General features: G+C 40.0%; 1 protein-coding gene across 3 annotated transcripts in view; it reads right to left on the bottom strand.

The window, feature by feature from the left end:
- Positions 1–204: 204 nt before the first annotated feature.
- The window catches only part of LOC111144604 (sorting nexin 25), a 127,296-nt gene continuing 106,486 nt past the window's right edge, over positions 205–21,014 (bottom strand). For all 3 annotated transcript variants that reach the window (XM_022498985.1, XM_022498987.1, XM_022498986.1), the window contains 9 exons: positions 20,313–20,444; positions 17,970–18,110; positions 14,853–14,966; positions 9,678–9,842; positions 9,262–9,379; positions 5,500–5,566; positions 1,975–2,156; positions 1,356–1,456; positions 205–796 (listed from right to left, as the gene is read on the bottom strand). In XM_022498985.1, coding sequence (XP_022354693.1) covers positions 716–796; positions 1,356–1,456; positions 1,975–2,156; positions 5,500–5,566; positions 9,262–9,379; positions 9,678–9,842; positions 14,853–14,966; positions 17,970–18,110; positions 20,313–20,444 — 1,101 coding nt within the window. In that variant the 3' untranslated portion in view covers positions 205–715. The remainder of the gene's footprint in view (positions 797–1,355; positions 1,457–1,974; positions 2,157–5,499; positions 5,567–9,261; positions 9,380–9,677; positions 9,843–14,852; positions 14,967–17,969; positions 18,111–20,312; positions 20,445–21,014) is intronic.

The raw sequence follows: 21,014 nt of genomic DNA, 5'->3' as shown, positions 1-21,014 counted from the left end.
ACTAAAAATTGTATTTTTCACATATTCATTCTGTGTTTGGAGAAAGGCAGCCAACTTTGTACTTTTTGCAGAAGTATTTATGTGCACAGTGCTTTTTACCCCCTCCCAAAAAAGGTTTCTGATAAATATTTGAACTGCCTGAAGTGTTTCAACCTCGTTTTTTGAGATGTAAGTACCTTACACATCATAGAGCTCAGTGATCCATTTTTGTATTTTATTGCTTCAAATGCTTCAAACTATGGGAAATCTTTGGTAAAAATAAAGACAATAAAATTTTCACAATAACTTTCCACAAAGCATTGCACATGTTCTTTAGTACACATGAAATAATACAGGAATGTTCAGAGTCCTCAGTGAGGAAAGTAGCTGTATAATAGTCATAGTTCTTCATTTTAAAACAAAACTGTTTTCATAAATATTTAAAATATTTCCTAGGTTCTTATCACATATTAACATTTGTATTTCAATCAGTGTGTTGAACTTTATCTTATTATTAAAATAAAAACAATAGTTACAGAAGTGTGTTTTTCCATAGCCTATGACGGCGTTAAGTATCCCCCCCCCAACAAATTCTGTTCCACTTCACACAAAACTAGAGGGAGGTAACTAACATAAAAATCAATATGGTTCTCAACCAAGCCCTCTGTGGAAAAGAGGAAAATACTTCATGTCTATTGTTACACAGACATTTCTCTGGTGGTTTATTTGTGCAGTCTCAAACTTGACCAGCTTTTAGTTGATCTAAATGACTTCTCAGCTCAGGACACAACTCAATTAGCAGCAGTTCCATCAGCACCTGAACCAAGAAAGAAGAAAAAAAGTAGGAAAATATGGAGTTTCTTTTTTTTTCTCTAAGGGTTTACTCATAATATTTATGTCTTAAGAGAAAGTCTCATTTTAGGTCTGAGATGCTTCTCCATGAACAAGTTATTCTCCAGTAAATGGGACTAATATAATATAAACTCCATTTAGTATCAGACTGATTCATTTCATGGTCTCTTTGCCATTATCACACCATCAACAATAGTTAATATTGATAATTATAATCAGACGGATGACTGGGAAACAGTTTGCTTTCCCGAAATAAAATTAAACAGTCATGCAAAACTGTCACATGCATCTCTCCCGTGACAGAATGGGAAAGCTGTACACACTGGAGGCACTCTTTTTCTTTTTCCAAACCGAACAACTGGTCAGTCAGACAAACAAAAATGAAGCTGAGTAGATAATGGGTTCAGAGTTATAAGTAACAGGAATGATTAAGTACACAAGGGGTTAAAATGAACTCCCATTTGTGAACGGAAACGTCAGATTGAATTAATAGCTGGTCCTCTGGTTGGCTTTAAATTACTCACATATAACAGATGCTTATTGGCTCTTGTTTCTTGCAGTGCATTGAATATTTTTATTATACCATGCCGGGCGTTTTGCTGTCCAACGAGGCTCTGAAGCGTATCTGAAAGATTAAGTTTACATTCAGTGCTGTTACCAATAAAGTACATAGTCTATGCATATCCAGTGAGGGAAACAGTACATGATGTATATGGAACAAATAAAGGCACTGGGGCACGAGGAACATGAACGATCGGTTCTTTCAAACGTTTAACGAGAAAATAGCTTTATTTAGAATTTTCAACAGAAGGCATTTATACAAACTACAATTTTAATATATTGCTACCCAATTAAAAATTAATCTCTCTGAACAGTGTACTTTAGCAGGATTTTTAAAGCACAAAATTTATTATCTGTCCTAAAACATTTTTCTAAGTAAAAGAAAGCATTATAACCACTACTTTTCTTATTAAGATTCTCAGTATAATTTCTTAGCAAAGGACATGTTTTAAAAGAAAAAAAAAGTGTGATCATTTTTCTTGTAAATAAGGTTTCCTGAGAGATGTAAGTGGAAAACTCCTTACTAGGGTTAACGTTCGCCCTTTATCTCTGTATTTTTCAGGATCAGAAGCCAGGTCTCACCTGGGATGTTTTCAAGCAACTTCTGCTGTGCCCTCTGCTTTGTGGCCTGACTGTGTTCTTCACTTCTGATTGTGGTCGGTGGTGCCAATTTCCCATTTGGCCAAAAAGCATCCCGGAAAACATTGATGTAGTAAACCAACATTTGCTCACTGAAAATCCAGTTCACTGTGTCCCGGATTTGTCTTTTAAGAGAAAAATATTTCTTGGATGAGGTTTTTAAAAGTTGTATACTCTATTCTCAAAAGGCATTTATCAATGGGTAGGTGAAGATACAGCCTGATCTAAATGTTTGATGAATAAACTAGGAATTGGATTTTTAAACTCTGGCTCTGAAAGGTATTCCTCATTTTGGTGGTACCGGATGACCGTTCATTCCCGGAGCTCACTTTTCTGTTGGTACCGACCTCTCCAAATGTCTGCTATGTAGTACCCTGCAATCGGTAAGGACAGGAACCCAGAGGAGACCGACTGGTTTGAAACCTGCAGCTACTTTAACTGTGCACAGTACTTAACTCACTCACTTCTCCATGGGGTGGTATAAATTGAAAACATAAATCATTTTAAAACTGTTAAAAGTGGTCTGGAAAGCTTTCCTGAGCTCCTGAAGTCTTGGGGGAAGAACCTGGCTTTTTCACTAGCTGTCTCTTGGTGTTGCTATGGCGGATCATGCTAGGCAGAGTGCCCTGACCCAGGGTAAGCATTTCACATGCTCACTAGGCAAGGGAAAAAAAAGATACTACCTTTCTTTCTTTTCTTTAAGATTTTATTTATTTATATGAGTGAGAGAGAGAGAGAGTGCAAGAGCAAGCACAAGCCAGACGGTGGTGGAGAGGCAGAGGGAGAAGCAGACTCCCCGAGGAGCAGGAAGCCATGTGGGGCTCTATCCCAGGATGCTAAGACCATGACCCAAGCAGAAGGCAGATGCTTAACTGATGAGCCATCCAGATGCCCCAAAATATTAAAGTGGAAGCCTTTGAAAAGATACATTGCTAGAATATTCCACACTTCTCTGGGAATAAAAGTTGGGCAGACATTTGACTTGCACAGTTACAAATAAATGGCTTTTATCTGGTTATACAGCTCTTCCACATAGTCCTATCTCATTAGTCATTAGTAAAATGCTAACCCATTCCAGGATTTCTGCTGTCAAGAGACAAGTAACACAGTTCAAAGAGCCCAAGAGCAGTTGTGAGGTTGGAAGGGGAAAAGGGGGAAAGAATCATCTTGACAGTGCCAGAAAATCTTGAAATTTCAAATTCAATTCATGAAAAATAATAATAAATCGAAAAGCCTTCAAGAATCTGACTTCCTAACTATTTAAAGAGACAATGTAAGGCTTTAAGAAATAGTATCTGAAATAGAGGTTTCAAGCCCTGGTACTTTGCACAGGAATCAGTTACTATTGATGTCTATAAACTCCAACATGAGTCAAAACTATGTTAATTCTGTCCGTAACTACATATCTCCTACGATACCTCCCTGTACTGCTTAGAACTGGGCAATTCAGGGATGCCTGGGTGGCTCAGTTGGTTAAGCGTCTGCCTTCGGCTCAGGTCACAGTCCTGGCATCCTGCCCCACAACGGGCTCCAGCCCCACGTCAGGCTCCCTGCACAGCTCAAAGTCTGCCTCTCCCTCTGCCCTTCCCCACCTCCCCATGCACATGCTCTCTCTCAAATGAATAAAAAAATCTTAAAAAAAAAAACAAAACCTGAGCAATTCATATCTAGACCAAATAAAATAATTAATTTAATGGGACTTCTGCTTTAAGAGAGAACCTGCCAACCTCCTACCTTAAAAAAAATCTACATGAAAATGCAGACAGCTTGTTTTTTCTGTAGTCTTGCTTTGAGTCACTCACTGGCACTACATGAAGAAATTAAGTAAGAAAATTTCAATTTGCAATTTAAAATTAGCTAAGTGACTCTCACAAAAGGCCATCACCTAAGTATTTTCTACCAATTTAAGTCTGACTCTCAATTAGCCAAAACCATAGGAAGCTTTTGAATCAATTCTGGTATGTGAAATTATAGTTAGTACAAGGCAAGAGGCACACATTGTACTGCTGCTTAATTTTATGATGTGTCATCTCTGGTAAAGGCAAAAATAGCAAAGGGCCAGGTGCTCCATCATTTCTCTACCTGATAAAAAAACCCACCGAAATGAACAGCCTGAAAACCCTCTACATGATGCCCCTCCTCCAAGTCCCATGAAAGTAACTGCCAAAGGTATTCACTGCTCACAAACCACGGCTGCTCATTTTTAAGTAAGAGCCACTATCGTAGATGGGAGCAAGGAAAGTATGCATGGTTTGCTGAAACTGAAAAGGAAAACAAATTAGCAAGTATGGAGTACTGAGAAATATAGGGCCATGGTGGAATTTTCTTTATCTAAGGCCTGTCTATGTAACAGTTAAGAAGCTTGTGTTAGACTGAAATGGTAAGTTATACGGGCCATGTTTCTGATTAAAACAAACGGTTAGATAACTAAGTAAACTAAATAAGACACTAATATCATTTTTTAAAGATCTCAGAAATTGAAATGAACTTTTGCTTATGACCAAAAGGAAACTATATTCTATTTGTGAATGAGTCAGAAGATAACCTGTTCTTCACTACGTTTTCCTTAAAAAGTTATGATTTATATGATAAACATTTGTACGAGGTTACTGTGGTGGTTTTGATAACTGATCTTTCACATGGGAAAATCCAATAATTTCATCTTGAAACATATTTTGCTGTGATTTCTCCCCCTTATCTTTTAGCATAAGTGATTCACATTTTTATTGTGCAGGAAGTCATATTATCTCTTGAAGAGTACTGGATATAAACTCTTATGTATAGCTTAGAATACACATATGGCTTATAATACTGTTATATGTTATACACATATATCTCAATGGATGATATTAAGATATTAACTATAAGAGCAATTACTATTTTAATGTTAACCCCAACTTGGAAAAAAAGAAAACATATGGTTTGCATTTCCCTCCAAATAAATATATGTCATGTGATGTTCATCCTACTTTTATTTCAGGTTAGAGTCTAAGCCGTAAACTGATTCCCATCTTATAACATAAAAACGCTGTATCCAAGATACCCCAACTGGTCATCATGACCAAAAGAGAACTTCACAGAACTTTTTTGTTTTTGCTTTTGTTTTTTATGTTTTTAAATAACCTCTACACACTCAATATGGGGCTCGAACTCACAACCACAAAAGTCTCACACTCCACAATTTAAGGCAGCCAGATGCCTCTGCAGAACAGTACTTTCCGGCCCTTTCAGCCAGAATGCTGAAGATAGCTGAAGCTTTGATCATCTAGTTCATCATGCATTCTATGGGAGAAATTATTTCAGAAACCTGTCTCTCTATCCAATCTTAGAATAATAGCAGCAACAAAATGAGAAAATACAAAACCTTCAGCTAGAGAGATCACTGGCTACCATACCACGAGTTTAATAATTTGACCATTAAGGCAAAAAGTAAGGCATGAACTCAAATACTAATGTCATGTAACTCACTTGTTGATGGTTCTTCCAAATGTGACCTGAACGAGAGCAATTAATGTTCTTCTCACCCATTTAAACACTGAAATAGAAATCAGAGGAAAAGAATTTGCACAGTATACCAAAATGATGACATTTTCACAGCTGCAAAAAAGCATAAATTCTTATCACTTGACACAATCCAAGTCCTGACACCAAAGTCAAGACTATGATACCTGCAGAATCTGGGTCTAGGTTAGCAAACTTCTGCCCCCCAAAATTCTCCTAAGCTTTCATTTTCTACATAGCAACTGATGAGAGAAAACCTAAGTTTTTGTAGTTTTTCAATGCCTGTACAACCAGCTGAGCTAGCAAGTGGAAATAATACTTTATTTCACATGTCTCCGGGCTACTTAGACGTCTGTTTTCTGCTAGCAGACAGTGCAATGCCTATTTTAGATTTCTGTCTGGCTTGTCGAACCCAATTTTCTCACACACTGCTCTGAATGAGAAACATCTGTGGTTCAATATTGACAAATATTTTGAAATATTAATGAATGGGTGGGTCTAACTTCCCATTTGGATAGTAGTTTGTAGATCACTGCATATTTTTATGTATTTTATGCCTTTGGAAGAAAGGTGAACTTCGAAGAGCCGGGTCCCTAAGTGAGAGGTGGGTTCAGCGCTCTCTTGGGCCACCTCGCAGAGCTGCTGGGCACAAACCACCTTCTCTGAGCCTCAGTCTCCTCATCTGTTCAAGGAAAGAGTAACGTGTGGTTTTCTGCTTTAAGGATCTTGTTGATATTTTATGCGAGTGTTGTGAAAGGTTTTACAGATCTAAACTTTTGTTACTAACATGGAGAGATATTTTTACAGGTACCAAATATGAATATAAGCCAAAAGAAGGCAAACAAATGCTATGAGGGGGGCGCCTGAGTGGCTCAGTCGTTAGGCATCTGCCTTCGGCTCAGGTCATGATACCAGGGTTCTGGAATCGAGCCCCGCATCAGGCTCCCAGCTTGGCAGGAGGCCTGATTCTCCTTCTCCTACTTCTCCTGCTTGTATTCCCTCTCATGGTCTCACTCTGTCAAACAAATTAGTAAAATCTTAAAAAAAAAAAAAAAGAAAGAAAGAAAGAAAGAAAGAAAGAAAGAAATGCTATGAGGATATTTCCGTTCTGCAAACTGGAATCTACACCAAGTTTTCCGTCTATATAAATCTCCATTCATTGAAATGTTTAGCTATTCACACATAAGCAAATGAGAAATTCAAGCTTAGCTATAAGAGTTCAGGGTTCCTGCCAAATTAGGAAAACCTAAAAGAACTAAGTTCATAAACACCTCTGTACAAGGAAAACCACCCAAATAAAATCAACAATTAACACAGACTTGAAAACATTCTAAAGTTATTTCTAACTTTTTAGATGGACCTAAATGTCCAGTTAAAGTAGTGTTGTTAATCTTTCAAGTAAGAGTCAAGTCTTGGAATCAGAACTATGCTTCAAGAGTGCCTTTAATTTTTTATGGAATTCAGAGCACGCTGAGAGCAAGCAGACGTGTTCACTTTAGGCTGTCATTTTGGCTGGGAGGATAATGCCTGCCAGTGCGATAACTTCACTCTGGCTTTCTAGGGCAGGAGAGAGGCAGCTCCATGCAGAGGGTCTGAGGACATAGGCAGCTGTCAGAAGAATGCCTGACAGACGAGTGACAGTTACTGATTTTTTAAAGGCTGTCTCACTGATGCCCTTTTGAACACTGAACTAGAGCAGGAACCACAAAATGTCTTTCGTGCAAATTCTTTCCCATCACTGATCTGTGCCTTTACTACTTTCTTCCTAGCCTCTCCTGGTCCCCAGACCCCAAACCACACAGGAAACAGCCCTAGTATTTCTTCCAAGGACTCATTTGTTCAGAGACAGAAGCAGCTGCAGCTACTCTAGAATTTTGCTGATGGCAACGATATCACATCTCATTATAAATGATGTTCTATTTATTCCCCTCTGAAATGTCACTGGCAAAACCAATATGCTTCTGAGCAGGCATATGATGGAGGAAATCCATGCTGCAAAGACAAGACTTTGTCTCTCAGTCTCTGGATCACAAAGAGCACACTGCCGAAAGCTGAAACACTGCTTCCTCCACTCTGGGGAACAGGGAGGATTCACGATTTAATGGGCCAGATCTCACTGAGGAAGAGTCAGACTTTGGGTGGAGAACTAGTTGTTTCTGCCTACAGTGAACCAAGGCAAACATCAGTTTATACCTTAGAGTGTCTAAAATATGGAACAGGGATAGCTTTTTCATCTGAAAGCATCTCTAGCATTTGGATGATATTCTCTCATGGATATTTCTTAATTTCACTATCTCCCATTTCTAAAGTTCAGCTTAGTTCCAACTTTTTGTTACTGAAATGATGCTAAAATGAATAACCCCTTATGTATAAGCCTAGGCCTGTAGTTTAGACTGGGGTTTACTACTTAACGTGAAGCACGTGCTGGAACTCCTGTGTTGTAAATTCACTGGAGGAAGACTCTACATCTGATATACTTTTGTTTCCCCTACAGAGTGGTATCTAAAACATATGTTCCCAAAGTGTTGCTGATTGTTTTAGCTTTGGCTTATTGATGGCCAAAATAATTAATTCTGGTACTTAAAACTCCTAGCCCACGTTCTTCCCCCTAAGGGAAGAGATGCTAATCTGAGCAGACAGAGCACAGGGCAGTCAGTCACAGGGCAACACATCTAGCACTGGCTGGTGGCATTACTGTGCTTTGCTGACCCTGATTCCTCTCCTGCGCTTCTCTTCTAGGTGGGGAGGTGTGCCTTCAGGCACCTGTCCTAGCTCTAGCTAGTCCTGAGGCTCTAGGGACACTGAGTACACTGGTCTCATGATTTAGAGTGTTGGGGGCCTATGGAAGCTGTGTGTGGACAGAGGATCCTATTTAGGACTCAAGACATGCCCAAGTAGTATGATTTGACCTTTTACCCAAGGACCACTTTGGGAGAGAAGCACCTGTGTGGGTCTTAATGAAAATATTTTCACCCTCTTTTTGCTCTTGTTTCTTCTAAGTACATCTCCCTCAAGTACTACTGGGTAACACTTCTCAACTGGGCACTGACTCTTTTGGACAGGACAACTCTGTGTTGTGGGAGGCTGCATTATAGGAAGTTTAGCAACATCCCTGGCCTCTACCCACAAGACGCCAGTAGCACCATTCCCCAAACTGTAACAACCAAAATGTTTCCAGATATCACCAAATGTCCCCTGAAGGACAGAACTCCCCCACCCTTCCAGTGGTAACCACTCTTCTATGGGAACAAAGGTGTAGTTGAAGGGCAAGGTTGAAGCACGCCTGTGTCCCTGACCATAGCACACCCTACCAGCACCAAACCTCACCTTGAACAACACGGCTCCTTCCTTGGCTATGCAAAATTAAATTTTGTATACCTTTTGGGGATGAAGCAATGAGGCCATGCTAAATCACAGAAAAGAAATTCAAGGCATTCTATCTATATTCAGAGGAACATGGTATACAGTAACTCACCCAAAGTTCTGCAAGTGCAGAGATAATTATCTGTTAAGGTCATGGCCTCAGATTCTACCATGGTGTCTCGTTGGCTCTTGAAAGTATTTGCTGATGAATGAATGGATATAACTACACATTTGATTCAGGAAGGATATCATGAGAGAGGGATATTATGAGAGAGAGAGAGAGAGAGAATGTGTGTGTGTGTGTGTGTGTGTGTGTGTGTAACCACATAACAGCAATAACCATTAAATAATAACAAAGAAGCTTACTTCCTCGAAGTTCAAAGATCTCCCCAATCAACATGAAACACGGTTCAGCCAAGGCGTCTTTCCTCCCATCCACATCATCACCATAATCTGACAGGTCACTGTCCTCTTCTGCCTCCTCCTGGGGGTACAGAAAGATCAAAGGAAGCAGATCAATTATCCAGGAAAGTTGGTAGAGCTGTACTTTCCTTTCAAGTGTATATTCCAACTATGTGCTCATGTTTCAACCTTAAGAACTCTTTCAACTTTCCTACATGCAGAAATCTATGCATTCTCAACATAGGCCAAAATGTGTGTCTAACCTCAGGGAAAAGCTTGATGTTAAAGCCTTAGCCAAGGTTTAAAATACTTTAAGAAACCTTCAAAAAGACATTCCCCTAAATCTGCTGCAAAAATGGCATGACCTTTCCATAGCTCACCTCTTGATGGGAGAAGAAGTCGCGAGGAAGTCTTTCCAAAAATGAGGATAATGAAAAAGTGGATTTTTTCCCCTGCACATCAATAACCTTGAGGTAGTCAGGAGAAGGGCTCAAAAAGGCATAAAGTGCTTCACTCTGACACAATCTTTCATCCAAAAGCAGATTCTGGGGAGGAAAGAGGGTGCATTACTCTTATGGAGGAATACGGCCATGCTGCCGGAAACCACCACCAACAGGGGCAAGTAAGGCACGAAGGACTGCATTGGGGATTTATTTTCATAATTCCAGACCCAAAACCATTTCCCTCTTCCCCTGAAACAGAGCATTGAGATGAATTCCGATTATCTTAATCGCAAGCAACCCCTGCAGGTTAACTGAAGCACCCTAATCACCCTGCTTGTGGGAGAGGCTGTGTGGACAACTGCTCAGTGCAACAAGACATCCGGCTTCGCACACAGCTTACAGAACCAGGGACCGCTGCCTGCGAATGTCAACTTCACTCCATCCAGTGGCACTGGAACAACTTACACATTCGCACACTCAACTACCCTTTTATGGCTGGGTTCAGACTTTGTACATCAGCCGAAAAAAGACACTTTGAATTGTCACATTGCACTGAACACCAGGCAGGAGTTTTCTCCCCGTGCTAGCATCTTCTAAGCAGTGCTTGTTCACATAATTATGGAACTGTTCAAGACTAGAAATGTCCTTAAGTTCTTTAGGTACTTATCTGGCCTCCAGAGATAGGAAAAAAGAACATAAATTAACTTTTATGTCCAAGCAGGTGCTACTGATAGGACAGTAAGATTAACAACATGACCACAAGAATGTCTAAATGTCTAGTATTAAAAGATACAGTGTTTAATATGACTTCTCTCATATCTGGAACTTAAGAAACAAAACAAATGAGCAAAGGGAAAACAGAGAGAGAGGCAAACCAAAAAACTGACTCTTAACTCTTAACCTGATGGTTACCAGAGCGGGGGTTTGGGGGGATGGGTGATAGAGGTGATGGGGATTGAGGGCACTTGTTGTGATGGGCACCAGGTGTTGTATGGAAGTGTTGGATCACTCCACTGTACACCAGAAACTAATATAACACTGTATGTTAGCTACTGGAATTTAAATAAAAACTTGAAACCAACAACAACAACAAAAAAAGGATAAAGGGTTTAGGAATAATGAGACCAGTGGGAAACAGTGTCCCACTGATGATGTAATCCCCTTAGGGGAGAGGGACGCTGGGAGCACACAGAACTTCTGACGTCAGAGCCTGGGGTGGCAGAAGAGGTTAAGATCTAGTCTCAGAGGACTTGGTCCCTGACAATCACATTACATTTGTTCAGGTGAAGGTTGAAATCCAATGAACTCTATGACTCCCTAGAACAGGCACCTATGAGAACATCCAGTACTGCCACACTGGGGACAGGGGCTCCAAGAGGGACGATCAACATTCCAGTGGTTGTTAGCTTCCTCTGTCCTGCAGAAGACTGAACTGGAAATGGGCAAGTTCTGCCCAGGTGGAGAGAAGGAGATTAAGCGGGATGGGGAGCTGATGTCACTATTGCTTTCTGCAGCCCTGGAGCCCAATAAATAGGCCTTTATTCCTTTTGCAGAGTATCAAATGCTCAGTCATATGTACAGATGGATTAGATGGCAGGAGATATCCTCAGCATTATTTTATAAAATAGTAGGAAACGTTAACTAATGTTAAGTCTCAAACTTATTACAATCAACATAAAGAGATCATGAATGGTGATAAGACTTTGGCCTAAATTATATTCTATTACGAAGGAAAATAATCAGATTAAGTACATAGGAAAAGTGAGAAATTCTCACAGATTTCTGTGGGACAAGATATAATTGGGGTTTTATCATTTTCAAGCTCTCTGGGGATGGCATCCCATTTCCAACTCCTTCCCTCCAAATACTTATAGCATGTTATTCTATTCTAGTAAAGACCTCAGATGACCATTCAGTGGGTGACGCAGAAAGGGGTAAGACATTCCAAGAAGAGTGCACAGCACGTGCATACCCAGAGCAGGACAGAGCACCACAGGAGGGGAATGGCTGGGGCAGGTGGTGTGCCTATGTGAGCAGGAATGAAGAAAGATATTAGCAACAGTATGGCCAGGAATGAGTAGCTACGTTATTTTTTTTTTAAGATTTTATTTATTTATTTGACTCAGAGAGAGAGAGCACAAGCAGAGGGAACAGCAGGCAGAGGAAGAGGGAGAAGCAGGCTCCCCGCAGAGCAGAACTGGACGCAGGGCTTGATCCTAGGACCCTGGGATCCTGACCTGAGCTGAAGGCAAATGCTCAACTAACTTGAGCCACCCAGGTGCCATGAGTAGCTAGGTTATTAGGTATCTGTGCGATTCGTATGCTTCACTAGAAAACCATTTGTCATAAATAAGCAATCAAGTAAACATAAACTCAGTGGAATCTCTTTTTCTGGAAGGTCCTGTGGACCCAATAAAAGACGAAGCATTCTGCACCTTACTTTTCCTGTTTGTGGTTGGTGGGACAACACTTTGAAACGACAGTCTGCTGTATAGCCTACCTAAATACATTCAGTGGTTAAGGCTTTATCAAAGAGTCTTTGAGGAAATGAAAAACAATCTAAATTATTATTTCCTGACTTAAAATCCTCTTGATTAAAAGACAAAAGGTCACACAAAAGACACCACTGTTTCATCTGGCTTAGCTGCAGCCTGTTCATGTCCCCATGACCTATCGGCAGGGTTTCAGAGTGCAGTTTCTCTTGGCACAACAGCAGAACTCACTAACCCACTTTCACGACCACCAATCCAATAAAGGCACATTTGCGCCCTTCCTGTGCCCCCGAAAGTATAGGTCCAGAGTGTGGGGTCTGTGACAGCAGGAAAGGCCAGACAAACAGAGACCCTCCAGACAGCAGAGGCTGGAAGGAAACAAGAGAGTCAGCTGGAGGGTTCCAAAGCTACACGCCTAAAGCTTAGAAATCCTGAATTTTGAAAAATACACTTCTATTTCACAGATGAGATTGTTAGCTCATCCAAATGATTTAATCATGTACAGTGTGGGAGTGAGTTTAATTATTTCCTAGATATTTTGAATCAGCAACAAAATGGTAGTATTTCAGTTTCAAATTCTCATGTAAGAGCATTTAAACTTTGGGGATTCTCTAATCCAGTTCTGCCATAGTTAAACTCAGAGAGTTTTTCAAGGTATAAATTGTTTTATTTCCCAAGGGAAATTTACTCTATATTACATTATATTATATGTACATAGACACACATATTTATATATTATTATATTATAAAATGAAAGTTTCCCTCAGGGAATAAAATAATTTGCATCTTGGAAAAACTTTAGGATACATATATACATAAAATACACACACATCTATAAATATATATAGAGAGAGAGAGGAAGATAGGAATAGTGGAAAAAAGAGACCAACACTTTCAAAGTGACTCTGACTTAAATCTATTTTAACAATGACCCATACTTCTGATTGAACAACTATGTTTTAAAATAAAGCCTTCACTAAGAGTTTGGCAACATCTATTATTTAAAAATCCCAGGCCATCTAGCTACCACTATATAGCCAAAAAGTGTTTCATGATGCAAAGTTCCATGTCTCCAAAGACTATATGGGCTTTGGGGTCCATGCTTTGAGTAAATTAACCATCTTCTGAATACAGAGGGACCAGCTAAGGAAAAATAAATAGTGGTTGCTATCAAGGATATTATATGTTTGGCCTTATTCTCTAAAAATGGACTGAAGACAAACAATAAAGCATTTAGAGAAAATCAGGAGAGTATCTTTAGGACTTTGGAGTAGGCAAAGATGTCTTAAGAGGCACAGAGGCATAATCATAAAAGACAAAATTGATATAGTGGACTAAATTAAAATTAAGAACTTCTGTTCATGAAAAGAAATCATTAAGAGACAGAAAGGGCTGTCCACAGAAAGGGAGAAGGTATTTGCAACATAAGTGGTCTGACAAGAGATTCACATCTAAATCCCATGCAGAAGTCCCACAAGACGGTGTGGAAAAGATGGGCAACATGATGGAAGAGCAGACTCAACTTGACCAGACAATTCACCAGAGAAACTATCTAAGTAGCCAGTAACACCCAGACTGGTACTCCACTTCTTTAGCCTCCAGGGGAAATGCAAACTAAAACCACAGTGAGATACCAGCACATACCCACCAGGAGGACTAAAAAGAAACAAGCAGAGAAGAGTTGGGGATGAGGAGGGGGAGCCATCAGAACCCTGACGCGCTGTGGTCACAGTGTAAAAACTGCCACAATCACTTGGACAAACGAAGAAACCCAGACCCGGAGGTACCACACAACACAGATTCACCACAAGTTAAGTACCAGTTTATAGAAGTCTTCTTCAAGATAGCCTCCACTGGAAATGGTCCAAATGTTCATCAACAGTGGGATGAATAGACCATAGTGTATTTGCACAGTGAAAAACCTACACAGTCATGAAAGCAAATAATCTACAACCAGAACAGCACTATGGATAGATCCCCTGATCACAGTTGTTGAGTGAAAGAGGTCAGACACAAAGGAGTCTACACTGCATGACCCCATTTACAGGAAGTTCAAAGACAACTGTATCTGTGTGATTAATAGTTGGGATCACCACCATCCTGGGATGAAGGCCATGATGGGAAGGAAGTACTGGCCTGGGTGCTAGTTACAGGGTGGGCTCAGTATGCAGAAAAGGACAAGTTGCACTCATGGTATCTGTACTGTACATATTTTATATTTTCTGTATTTATATTTTGTGTGTGCATAGCATACTTTAATTATTTTTTTCTTTTTTTAAAAGATTTTATTTATTTATTTGACAGACAGAGATCACAAGTAGGCAGAGAGGCAGGTAGAGAGAGGGGGAAGCAGGCTCCCCACTGAGCAGAGAACCCGATGCAGGGCTTGATCCCAGGACCCTGAGATCATGACCTGAGCTGAAGGCAGAGGCTTTAACCCACTGAGTCACCCAGGCAGCCCCGTACCTTAATTATTAACAAACAAACAAACCAAAGATATTTTGAGGATCTGGCACGACCTATAAGACCAGAAAGCAAATAAGCAAGCTCTTAGAATGATGACAATTTAACCCTAATAACTAATTTTTCCTTTCGTATCCAAAACTTTTCAGCTGCTTACCTGTAAAAACTTATTTAATTGATTCTTTGACTTTTCCATAAACTTGTGATCTATAGATTTGAAAGGCAGCTTGCTGAGAGAAGGCAACTGGACTTTTTTTAAAGAAGGGAAACACTGTGGAGGAAAACATTAAATGTTAGCATCTCGAATCATATTTTCATTAAAAAAAAGTTTAGAATTATAATTAGAACAAAACAACCTTCCTCCTATACTTGTTCCTCTGAGGTTTGCAACTTGTTCTAATCAGGCTCATGGAGTCGAGAGGAATGGGACATTTGATGAAAAGAGCTAAAGCTCACCCCTAGGACTCTGAACGCCTGGGAGCTGGCCAGTGCTGATCAGGTAGATTCACACAACACACACCAAAGCACAAGACTCTAGGTGTGGACACCTGGCTCACGGGAAGAAATTCTTCCTATTAGAATGTGCTTTGTTTACAGCATCTCTGTGAAAAAGTTATCCCATTTGGAAAAACAACAGAAAGAAAGATTATTATCCTTCAGTGGCAAACTGCAAAGTGGAAGTACATGAATAATAATATATCAACAAATAATAACAGCGCCTTTGTGGACTGAGTCCTACATTCTGCCAGACACTGTGCTAGAAGCTCGGCGAGTGTGATAACAGCTCGAAGAGTTGGCAATTGTTATTCCGATTTCACATATGAGACAATTAAAGATCGGGATTAAAACCCAGATCCATCTGACCACAAATTCTGTGTTCTTCATGCCAGTTCCCACACAGGACTCTGCCAGTCTGCCCCTCAGACCCTAGGAGGGCAGTGGGTTCCAAATGCTCCAGACTCTGCCCCCATTTCCAAACACTGGCCCTTCATGAAGGCACTGGGGCCAGATGAATACACTTAATGAACCAACTGGCATTGAAAAGTCAGTGAGCAAAGCCTCTGCCTGCAATCACTTTAACTGCTGTTGTCATCCTCCATGCACAGGAGTACCCTGCTGGCCTGTCCACAGCAAGAGAAGTCACTTGTAACAAGTGCATGCAAGTACTTTGGGTACTGGGGAAGGAAAAACTAGCCCTTCCCACAGAGCCCACAGAAGAATCAGGGGTACAATGGCATGTGCCCAAGGAGACATGCAAATCAGGGCTCAAATTTAGGGTACAATTTTCAAGAAATGAAGGAGGCAGTGAGAGTCAGAAGGGAAGACTAAAATTCACCAGGGACCTGAAAAGGTGCTTCTTGTCCCCGCTGTTAACAGGAAGGGTTCATACACAAAAATGAAAAGTCACAGGAGAGTAAACTCTAAGGGTAAGAAAAGAACTCCAGGGATCAGCTATAGATAAGGAAAATGAGACTAAAGGACAGACATGGAATTTTATAAGGTTTATTTCCTCTAAGGCTTCAGTCTACTTGTTTTTTTTTTTCAAAGAACATTTTCCATATACATTTTATTTCAAAATCTCCCCTAAATTCCCTTTTCTCCTTCCTTCTGTTTTTATCAGCAATTGGATGGATACTGAACTTTGGCTTCACACTGGTTTGTCACAGGGCAAATGACACACTTTTCTGTAGGATCAATTTTACTCACACATTTTGGGAAAAATGTAATTTTTTATTAAAACAGAGATTTCACTTTCCACACTGCCACGGTGTGGAACCCTTTGAGAAGTACTGGGGCAGGACACTTGATTTTGGCCACCATCCTTTTAAAAGCACTCGAATAAGTTACAGTATTCATAAGTTAGTGATTATAAGTGTTTTGTTTTTTTTTTAAATCCCCTTAGGAGAAAAGGTTAAAGGAAACAGACACATTTCATTCGCAGAAGAGCAATCTAATAGGTGACCACAGGATTTTACCAGTGTCCGTTCATTCCGAGCCAGAGAACAATTAACAGAAACAAAAGGAGAAGTGACCAAAGAGTGCTTCAGTTGTCAGGGAAGAGGGCCGTCATCTTCAGGAGGAGGAGAGTTAGAGAAGATGCAGTTCCTGAGAAAGATGGGAGCATAAGGAATGAAAAATAAGATGATCCGGATTCCAATATGGTTTGGGCCACTAGGAACAGGTCCTGTGATAGACTGATCAAACTCTCTGGGGTCAGCTCCTCTCCTCTTAAAATAAAAGAACTGACCTAAATTAGAAGGTTTCTGACATTTTTAACTAAAACTCACAGGAGGAAATACATGCTATGTTGCAACATGTGACACACACATACATGCATATCTACATATAAAATATAACCCACCCATAAAACTAAGAAGTTCTATGAAACAATGCTCATTGCTACTACCACCACCACCAACATGATAATGCTTGGTAGGTGCCACACCTTCTTCTCAATGCTCTGTATGCATTTATTCCCTTAAGTCTCACAAAAACTGTGAGAGATAGGAGACATGGGCGTTATCATATTCGTACTTTACTGACGAAGAGAGACAGCGAGACACAGTGACAAGTACCAGGTCATATGCTACTAAATAGTACAGCTAGGATCCAAACGCAAGCAGTGTGGATCCCGAGTCTGTGCTTTCGACCATAACACTTTATGACCCTTACTCTTTGTGCTGAAATCCAATATATTCTTTTTTTTTTCTTTTTAAAAGATTCTATTTATTTACTTGACAGAGAAAGAGAGGCAGTGAAAGCAGAAACACAAGCAGGAGGAGAGGGAGAGGGAGAAGCAGGCCTCCTGCTCTGCTGAGCAGGGAGCCCAACATGGGGCTCAATCTCAGGACCCCAGGATCATGACCGGAAGCGAAGGCAAATGCTTAATGACTAAGCCACCCAGGTGTCCCTGAAATCTAATATAGTCTATGCTCTTCTTATTGCTACAATCATTAATTGATTTCACCCACTAAAAGGTCACAACTGGCAGCTTCAAAAACCAGTGGCCCTAAGTGATCCCTAGCCCTCTCTCAGCTCTGAGGTTCTGTGAGGCTCAATGGAGATCAGACAATTCTTTGTCCTGAAGGATTTCTACTAAAATGGTTTGGTCTATGAGTTAATTTCCAAATGTCAGGCTGAAAATGCCACTTTGCCAGTATCCACAGCAAAGGAGAAAGGTTAATTAGTTTCTTTATATGTAAAAACTTGAAAGGAGCTCTTACATATCTTCTTGCTTAGTAATTCTACACCTTGTGTTCATGAGTATTCATACCTCACTAAGTTTCCGGTGCAAATTCTGGAACTCACTGAGCCTCCTGGGGACAGTCCAGTTCTTAGTTTCAACTCCTCCAACTTCTTGTAAGCTTACCATAACAAAGTAACAAGGCATTTGCTCACCATTCTCTTCTGTAACCTTGAGAAAAACAAACACAACAAAAGGGTGGTGAGCAGATACAGTAGGCACGATTTTTAAATAGCCCCCAAGACCTCCCACTCCTTAGTGTATATGCCCTGTATATATAGTGTATATGCCCTTAGCGTATATGCCCTCCTTAGTGTATTCATCCCTGGAACTATGAATATCATAGGAATCCATTCTTGCAATTAGGTTATGTTACATTTGACAGCTGACATTAACACAGGGGATTACCCGGGTGGGCCTAACCTACTCACACAAGCCCTTGAAGAGCAGAGAGATTCCTTGGGCAAGTGGCAGGAGACGACATCAGAAAGACTGGAAGTACAAGAAAGACTGCACACGTGGTGCTAGTGTGAAGATGGAGAAGGGCGAGTGGGGGAAATGCATCAGCACTTCCACTGACAGCAAGAGAACAGAGACAGGTCCACAACCACAGGGAACTTTCTGTCAACAACCTGACTTAGCTTGGAAGTGAATTTTTCCCCCAGTCTCCAGACAAGAACTCAGTCTGGCCAGTATGTTGATTTCAGCCTTATGATGCAATGAGTAGAGAATGAGAGAGTCTTGTTAATCTTTCAACCTACAGAATTGTGAGCTAACAAATGGGTGTTGTTTTAAGCCATGAAATTTGTGGTAATTTGTTACACATCAAAAGAAAACTAATATAGTGGACTTAATTAACATCTTAAGTGTGTTTCTTTGAAAAGACAAATGAACAGCAAGCAAACAGGTGTGAGATTTGCCAAAACCTGTCTCAGGAAAGGATAAAGCCTTCCCCAGTTTAATTTCTGGATTCAACAAACGATGATTTCAATTTTCATGAAATTTTACATTGAAACACATAATTTCCTCTACCTTCCAACTTAGATAATTCCTTAAACAGTTCCTTAACATATATATACAATATCACAATTCAGAACAGGCCATTATTATACTTAACATAAATAGATGAAGAGAAAAAAGCAAAACACACTGAATTTAAGCTTGAATTGGTATCACAAACTGAATTAGAGACAAAGACTCGATAAGGAAGGCAAAGGAAAGAGACAAGACTCCCGGAGCATGCCCGGGGCCCCATGAGGTAGGATCTTTATCCCACTGTGAGGATGCAGGAGGTAAGGGCATGCACGGGGTCCTTGGGTTGTCGTAGGATCACACATCTAGTAAGGAAGTCAGCCCGGATCAGAATTCAGAAGACTCTGGCATGATGCAGACATATCTTCCACATAATCCCCATGGGACTGCCTTGTGAACTCTGGCAGTCAGGGGACTCCTCAGTGCCTTATCCACTATCTTTTCCATGACCAATGTGTCACAGCAAATTCCTGCAGCTTACCTTGATGGGAGTGCTAGTTAGTACAGAAGACATGGTGAAGCACTTGATTAAGCACTCATGTACTGTGTGTGCTTTCACAGTAGCTCCTGGAGAACACACTTTGTCTGCTATGTAATCTAGAGGTGAATTTAAGATTATGAATTTCAAGCCCACCCCACACCATAGTAAGAGTGTGAACATTAACACTATGTTACTCATGATCTCATTTCTGTGTGGACCTGACCTTCAACTCCAGATTCCCACAGGACTGATAGTAAGGCAGGCTGGAATGAAGAAGTTGTCAACATTAACAATGTAAATGCCCACATGCTTCTCTACTTGAAATGAAATTATTTTCAAAGACAAAAAGGATATAGCATATTCTGAAAATCGTTATCCATATTCCTCAAAGAACAGCAAAATATTTTCTAATTCAAAGGAAAAGATATTCATTATTAAAGATGTTACGGCAACTGAGATTTAAGTGAATGAAATCAGCAGAATGGAGCACTCAGAAACACTTAAATTTTTAATTTTTCACCACCGAATTTCAAAAAGCGCCTTCCAATTTTATTTCAATTGTTAATGGAAAAATAAAATGTCAATTCAGAGACATTAACTGTCCCTATCTGAAAGTTGCTTACAATTCCAGTGAATAAGGACAACCTGAAGTGGAATGAAAACAGATCTATACAAGGCAGCCCTCCTACAACTCGCAGTCACGGGTGCAACAGAGTGAAAACAGCAGAGAAGGAAAGACAAATGCAGTCTACAAGAACAAACATAGGTTTTCTACCCTCAACCTTAATTCTCTAGGACAAAATCTTCCGTATAAAGTCAAACTCTTAAAATTAATTGGGACGAAAAGCAGTAAGAACTACCTCTCCACTGGTGATGGAGGCTTTCCACATTCCGAGGTTCTCACACCACCAATCTGTTCTTGCCATGTGCAGCTGTAGGTCTGTGCGTTCTTTCTCTATTAGAATTATCTCCTCCTTCAACTTTAAAACAATCTGCCAAAGGGAAAACATCCTGAGAGTTATTAAACCACTTGCAATGCTGCACAATTCAGCAAAGTAGTAGGATATTTAAATCAACAGGCAAAAATACGCTGTATTTCTATACACTAACAATGGACAATCTAAAAAGGAAATTTAAGAAAACAATTCCAATTAAAATAACATAAAAATTAAAAAATAGGAATTAAATAAGGGAGTGAAAGACTTCTACAGTGAAAACTATAAAACACTGATGAAAGAAATTAAAGACATAACTATATGGAATGATCTCCAACGTTCATGGATTAGAAGACTAAATATTGCTAAGATGACAGTGCTACCCAAAGTGATCTACAGACTGAACACAATACCTATAAAAATTCTAATGTATTTTGCAAAAATAGAAAAATCCATTGTAAAATTCATACGGAATCTCAAGGGATACTGAATAGACAAAACAATCTTAAAAAAGAACAAAGTTGAGGAGAGGAGTCAAGATGGCGGAGAAGTAGCAGGCTGAGACTACTTCAGGTATCGGGAGATCAGCTAGATAGCTTATCTAAAGATTGCAAACACCTACAAATC

The sequence above is a fragment of the Enhydra lutris genome, unplaced genomic scaffold, assembly GCF_002288905.1.
Source record: "Enhydra lutris kenyoni isolate GAN:26980312 unplaced genomic scaffold, ASM228890v2 scaffoldscaffold11, whole genome shotgun sequence".
Taxonomy (NCBI): domain Eukaryota; kingdom Metazoa; phylum Chordata; class Mammalia; order Carnivora; family Mustelidae; genus Enhydra; species Enhydra lutris.
The sequence above is the reverse complement of the archived record's forward strand: the minus strand, read 5'-3'. Positions and strand labels throughout refer to the sequence as shown.